General features: G+C 33.9%; 2 protein-coding genes across 2 annotated transcripts in view; both read left to right on the top strand.

Annotated features, from left to right (window-relative positions):
• The window catches only part of LOC117121406 (multiple epidermal growth factor-like domains protein 11), a 42,353-nt gene extending 37,932 nt beyond the window's left edge, over positions 1–4,421 (top strand). Inside the window, exons 6-10 of the mRNA XM_033266607.1 lie at positions 8–55; positions 1,046–1,174; positions 2,491–2,643; positions 3,690–3,995; positions 4,302–4,421. Of these exons, the coding sequence (XP_033122498.1) occupies positions 8–55; positions 1,046–1,174; positions 2,491–2,643; positions 3,690–3,995; positions 4,302–4,387 (722 nt within the window). The 3' untranslated portion in view covers positions 4,388–4,421. The remainder of the gene's footprint in view (positions 1–7; positions 56–1,045; positions 1,175–2,490; positions 2,644–3,689; positions 3,996–4,301) is intronic.
• Positions 4,422–4,901: 480 nt separating this feature from the next.
• LOC117121407 overlaps positions 4,902–7,085 on the top strand; it is a 10,331-nt gene continuing 8,147 nt past the window's right edge. Inside the window, exons 1-3 of the mRNA XM_033266608.1 lie at positions 4,902–5,032; positions 5,498–5,597; positions 6,360–6,416. Of these exons, the coding sequence (XP_033122499.1) occupies positions 5,026–5,032; positions 5,498–5,597; positions 6,360–6,416 (164 nt within the window). The 5' untranslated portion in view covers positions 4,902–5,025. The remainder of the gene's footprint in view (positions 5,033–5,497; positions 5,598–6,359; positions 6,417–7,085) is intronic.

Here is a 7,085-nt window from a genome sequence, read left to right as displayed (position 1 = left end):
GACCCAGTTGGATGCAACTGCATTGCTGGTTACGGAGGACTTGACTGTTCACAAAGTAAAATTGCTCAATAATACATTGTTCACAACGTAATTATCTAAAGATGTAGGGTACTTAATAATAGATAATGGCCGTCTGGGGAAGGTTTTCATTTCATTTAATTTATCAAAAAAGTACAAAAGACAGGAACAAACAGACGCAATGAGAAACAACAAAAGAGAGGAAAACCAAGAAAAGTGGGAAAAAAAATCAGCTATCGATTGTTTCCCACAAAAAATAAAAAATATCACAATTACCAACAATAAAGATAAAAATATTAATCATTTGTCAAAAAAAAAAAAGAAATAATAATAATTTAAAACTTTGTACTAAAATGCAGAAATTAAGTAAATGTTAAATTGAAATTAACATGTAAAATGAAGCTTGAGAGATCTGCAGAATGAAGTGAAATTAAACAAAAGGTTGTTCCTTATTTCACCAGGCAGTTTGTCCCATATTTGAGGAAAAATTGTTGAATACAGAATATTTTATAGCATTAATTCTGGCGTATTAGTGAAAAAAGAGTGCCGACAATTAACCTTAATTAATTAGAGATATCAATTGAATATTTCCCTCATAGACAGGTACTCACAGATGCTCTACTTATACTGGTAACTAATCTAAACTAAACTATTCCATTGGAAGTAACAAAACGTGAAAAATATCAAAAAGTGTAGGAATTATTTAGAGAGATTTAATTAAATCTAGTGAATACTGTAATTGCATTTACAATAACAAAACTAGCTATTTCTGCCCGTCTACGACTTAAATGTTTGGAAACTTGAGCCTGTTTATTTGGTAATAATTCCGAGTGTAGATCACATTGTAATCACCGTCCTACAAGAGGTTATGTAGAATTATTAGTTTTCAAGATTCATTATTATTTATAATTCCACAAAATAATGAAGGCCTATTCAAGTTAAATAGAAAAATTATTTTCGATATTATACAAGTTATGCATACATTTATTTTAACTACCGTGTACCATAAACACATATTCTCCCACAGCATGTGGCACTGGATGGTATGGTGCCAGTTGTCAACAAATGTGTCACTGCAATGTTACATATTGTGATCGAAAATATGGATGCATTAATGATTCGTGTTGGGACGGTTACACGGGACCACAATGCCAAGGTATTGGCGATCATGATGATTGAAGTAGTGATAATTATGAAAATGATGATGAAGGTTATGATGATTCTGATGATTATGATGCTGATGACAATGAAAATGACTATGATGCTGACATATAATCATTATGATAATTATGATGAAGATGATAATGATAAAAATTATGATGATGAAGATGATAATGACCACGACGATGGTGATGACGATGATAATGATGATGGTATTACGATGACAGTGATAAATGAAAATACACAAAAGGGTACTTTTTAAGCATCATAATCACCAATATATGACCATATTTAGCCATATAACATATATTTATCAAATATAATTTGATAATCTGGAGGGTTTAGAATATAGGCAATGCCCTCTGTATAGTACCAGGGGCGGATCGAGTAATGCCCAAAAGGTGAAAGTCGGGCCGTTCGAGATAACAAATACCCTAGTGAGTTCGGGGGCATGTCCCCGGAAATATCTGTGTTCTAGACGCCCGAAAATAACCTCTGAGGCCTTTTAGGCGATACATGTCTTTTTCTTCCTTTTTTCGACTTTCAAAAAAAAAAAGGGGGGGGGGCGGGGGCCGCAGCCGACCCGGTTCCCCTCTAAATCCGCCCTAATTACCTCCTGCACGCGTTTATGATTAAGTCTATCTAAACTTACATTAACTCATCGTACCTTTGCCGACCACCAGGTTGCACTGATGATGTATCTATCCAACAAGCAATTGCGAAGCTCATCCGTATTCACCATCCCTCCTCCTTGCCTAAGAGTTTCTATGAAGGTGGTTTTCTTCCTAATTCTCTTCTTATGTCTATCCAGTGGTTGCAATAATACTAGGCTGCAGGCAAACGTATTCGCTGTGGCACACGCAGTAATCAGCAAGTTGTAGTCGTTTTTAATTCAGATACGAGTGGAAGATTTTGATACAGCTGCTCGTTTGTTAGATTATTGCAACTTGCTGATCACTGCGTGTGTCACAGCGAACAAGTCGCCTGTGACAGTCAAGTGTTATTGCAACCACTGGATGGACTTCAGTCAAACAACAGATAGCAAGTAAAATGTTTACTTTAATCTTCCGTGACAGATTAGAGGTTCATAGTGATCTAAGTTATGACAAGCACTCCAAGCTAACGCCTTCCTTACTGCTATATCCTTCACTGTGTTTCCTATCCCTTCTCCTTGATATTTAAAGTTTTATATAGTGGTGCTAGGTGTCTGAAAACCAGTCTGGGTCAAACAAGGAAAGGTACTATCGCCCCACATTACCCGATTTACTCTGTTTACTTCGTCTGAAACTGTGTCCACTTAATTTCTTCCAGTACTATCATCAGACATATCATGTCCGTCTGGTTTCTTTGGTAAACTCTGCAACTACCCATGCCACTGTTCGGGCGGAGATGATTGTAACAGAGATGATGGCAGCTGTATAAATGGGTGCAATGAATCATGGGCTGGCTCAAACTGTAGCATAGGTAGGTGTAATTGCTGAGATCACAAATGCATTTAGGCCTATGATATTACGATTGGTCTGATGAGTTTAATATACAGAAAATATTTTGTGATATTAAAGAGGGTGGTTACGCCTTCTCCCCACCCCCACCCCCCAGTTTAAAAAAATTAAAAAATATCTGTCTTATTAACCGTTCCCGAATGCTTAGACACCCTATGTCTTAGAACAATCGGTTGTACATTTAAACATATCATTTCTTTCCACCAGAGACAGGCTTTAAGATGTTCTTAATTTCATAGCCAAGGGTTCAATTCTTGTGACAGCGAACATTTCCCTCACGACTAAAAGCAAATTCACTCCCGTATATTAAAATGCATCGTTCCGTCCTATAATTGCACCGGTGATAATTGGCGAATTAGGATTAGTTGTACAAGTACAACCACTGTAAATTTTCAAGAAATTACAAACAAATATTGAGGAGTATCTTAGTCAATAACCGAGGGTGTCTCCAGCTCAAATCTCAACTTTGTAGAGTACTCTTGTGGTTATTTCTGAAATTTTTCTTTTGGTTACGAAATGTCCACAAACTATTTTTCACTCATGTTGCAAGGAGGAAATTTTGCTGATTTAATTATAAGTGGTAGCTTTCCCCTTTAGGACATTCTTCTCTTTTCACATGCCACAACTCCTCCACTGGTTTGGCCTTTGGTGTGATGGCGAAATTTAAGGCTTATTTCCTCATGCTTAAGCTCTCTACTTCTTAACTTCGGTAAACCCAAGCAAAAAGAAGTGGCGCTATCATCAGAAACGTAATTGAAATGTCCGAGCTGTCATCGCTTTACTTTTGACGATGCTTTTTGCCAAGTTTGTAAGTAAAAATTAAAAATTACCTTCAAAAAATTTAGAACTGAATTACCCAAAAGAAACATTTTAGCAATATTCTATTGAATCCAGAATGAATTCATTTCTTCTATTCTTCTGGTTGCTTGAGCTTTTAGCGATTAAATCCAATGGTAATATTACATTTTTTGTAAAGAATTAACGTTGAAATATTATTAATAATTATAGCTTTGCCATACTTAAATACGCCGCCAATCGCTACTGCATATACAAGTGCTATATCGGTTGATGTTACCTGGACACTAGGTAGACACTACGGTACAGGAGCAATAACATCCTGGACCCTTTGGTACAAAAAAGCAGGTAACAGTGAATTCACGTCAATAAATTCCAGCACACCTGACATCATCAATATTACTGGACTGAATCTTCATGAAACTGTAACATATTACAGTATTCTTTCACGATCCATTGAAGGTGTTAACACAGCTGGACCGGCAAGTCCACAAGGAATAATTCAAACCACTTGTTTAGGTAGGCATACAAATTAATTTGATGTTAATAGTAAGTTGAAATGTCTACTAAAGAGGCTAGGAATTATGTTAAATATAATATTTAAATATTTGGACAATAATATTGTCATAACGTTTATTGGGTTTGGCTAGTTTATATGACGCTCATACCAATTTCATACATGTGTTGTACAATAAAACATGAGTCAAATTTAAATTCATAAATTATTTTTTACACTGCGAAGGTAATATTAAATCAATAGCTTTGTTGAATATGTAAAGCATGGGTATAAGGATTTTCTTCTTTTCCATTTCATGAACGATTCAGAACCACTATCGCCTTCACCGCCAACAATCAAATCTGTGGCCAGAAATTATTTAGAAATTCAATGGGAGGTAAGCCCTAAAATGTAACAGATACTAAATTCCTATTATTTCGAGCAACATTTTTAAATATAAGCATATATCACTTATTTGAATAGAATGATTTTTTTAATACACGGGAAGGTTTTACAATTTTAAAAAACAATGTATATACTGTCTCTTATACACATCTAGATGTGTATAAGAGACAGATATAAGGGTACCTGGTAACATCATAAACAATCACTGGTTATGTTTAATATAATGGTGATTTCCAGAGAGAGATAATTATGTTTTCCATTGGCCATGTTCGATTCAATTACTAGGGTAACAATGTAAAACGCATATATGCAGTTTATAGTTTATTGCTATAATGAATTGATTTCAATTCTGTATTTATATTTTGATATCGTATTCCTATGGCGTTTGCGTTAGGAGATCTAATATGAATGATGTGTCATCGTACTGAATTCTCAGTACGTTGCCAAGTACTTACGAAAACGTTTAATAGGAATGATGTTTTGCCCTGCATGACGGAAACACCATCGGGATAGCATTGCAAGTACTTGCTGCAACTGTGGTCGAGTGGTTATTACATTAAGTTAGTTTCTGGTGGTTGATTACTCGAATCACTTGCAAAAAAATTGTAGCAAGTTTTTGAGAACGTACAGAACATTCAGTAAGATAACATGTCAGGTAGGGCAAAATCTCATTCCTGTTATAATATTGTAAACATTTAGGCCCTAATTGTTAATTAAATATTTCAAAATAAGTTAACACAAAGTACATATTTTACAATTTGTATAATGAATATAAATAGGGAATTTAAAACACGCTTATTACAGTATATAAAAGTATAAATAATAATAGTTGCAAAATTAACATGTTTCGTAAATTAGTAATGGAATAAAAATGTCTTTCGTTTAATGTATGAGAAATTTCTAAGTTATCAAACCAAGTAAATTGAACTGTCAATAAAGGTCAGTCCATGTTTCTTGGCATGATAAACATAGACATTTCTCATTTTGTATCTACAAACCAGATGAATATCTTTCACTATTCTAGTTTAATGTGTTACTGGCATCGCCTTTACTCTATTATAGAAAAATATTTCTTGATAATGTGTTAAATCGATGTTTTTTTTTTCTGTAAAATTATCAGAAACATCCGATGGACTCTTCTCACAAATAACAACAATTGTTTTAACTATCATATCTGGGATCTCCATATCGGTGATGTCAGCATCACTTTGGTTGTTGAGGTAGTGATCATATTTGATAATATACATGCATAAATCAAGTTCTATGTTATTAATTTAAGACTGAATTATGTAACATAGGACTTTCAAAGCTGTCATCCTTTCACAGCCTTTCTACCTTCTTGTCCTCATTTCAAAATATAACTCTTTTCGGTTTCTTCGTTCCTCTTACAATACCTTTAACTATTCCCTCAACAAACTTTAAAACTATCGGCAACAGATCAAATCTGTAACTCTATGTCAAAACATTGATTTTGGCATATCATTGATATTAATTAAATCATGAATTAATCATTAAGCTCTAATTTTTTTTTTACAGAATGTTAAGTTAATTATAGGCCTACTTGAATATTGAACGTTTGAGTCAAGTAGCAATATCATATTACCGTTTCATAGCTGAAGTAACTCTTTATAGTGTTTTTTCATACTGTATTTGAAATGTTTCAGTTTAAATAATTTACAGTAACACACAGGTACAGGTAGACACAGGATGTGTGATTTGCTTATGGTTGTGAAACGAGGACATTATTATGCCCAAATATGGATGTGATATGACACCATATATGGGCATTCCACACAAGTTTGCCACATAAAGTGTGGATCGAGCTTAAATCAATCATAGGCCTACACATTTTTTATTCCTTCATGATAGAATAGTTCTTTAGTGTTAGTACTGTTACATATAGTCCGTATACATGTAAACACAAATGTTTCACGTTCATATTTTGCTATAATGGATTATTTATATTGTTTATTGTTTTACAGGAAAGCAAAACAACAAATACGAAACCTGTCAATGAATCAGAAACAAGATGAAGATGTGTACGTAAATCAAAGTTCAATCATTATTCAAGCAAATAAGAAAGATGTATCCGAAGATGTGTGTATTCTATGCCAACTGAGCAACATATCTACACAGATTTGAAGACAAAATAAGCAACACGAATTATTTACAAAATCATTAATGTATTATTATTTTGTCAAATTCTGAATAATCTTATTTTTTTTTTCTCTCTAACTTTATTTCACCATCATTTTCTCTGATTTTCAATCATTATCGTCAATATTATACAGTCAATATTGTAGACTTTTAATCCAAGTTCCAGAGGGAACACATTTTTTTTTATGTGTTGCTATGGTGTTGAGTCCTTGTAAACTAGCAATAAAGACAATATAATACAACAGTATAACTCATAGAACAGAATTTAATTCTTTTCCTCGTGGTTCTCTCTCTCTGTGGCAACTCCTGCCCTCAACGTCGGTATTGTCACACAGGACAACAGTAAGAACACCACATTTCCCCCTCTCTAAAAGCAGAAACTATATAATCACAGTAAAAATGACTGTATACCATATAAGGTACAATGTAAACTCAGTTACTATAACAATAAACACTTCTATTTCTTACTGGTACCCATAACATAGTCACGAGTCCATCTAGGTGGATTTCTAACTCTCTTACTCCTTGAGAAACGTGAACCTAACTGAGTT

The sequence above is a fragment of the Anneissia japonica genome, unplaced genomic scaffold, assembly GCF_011630105.1.
Source record: "Anneissia japonica isolate Jap-2015-1 unplaced genomic scaffold, ASM1163010v1 scaffold287842_len214950_cov117, whole genome shotgun sequence".
NCBI classification, from domain to species: Eukaryota; Metazoa; Echinodermata; class Crinoidea; order Comatulida; family Comatulidae; genus Anneissia; species Anneissia japonica.
Note: the sequence above shows the minus strand (reverse complement) of the source record. Positions and strands in the feature narration are given on the sequence as shown.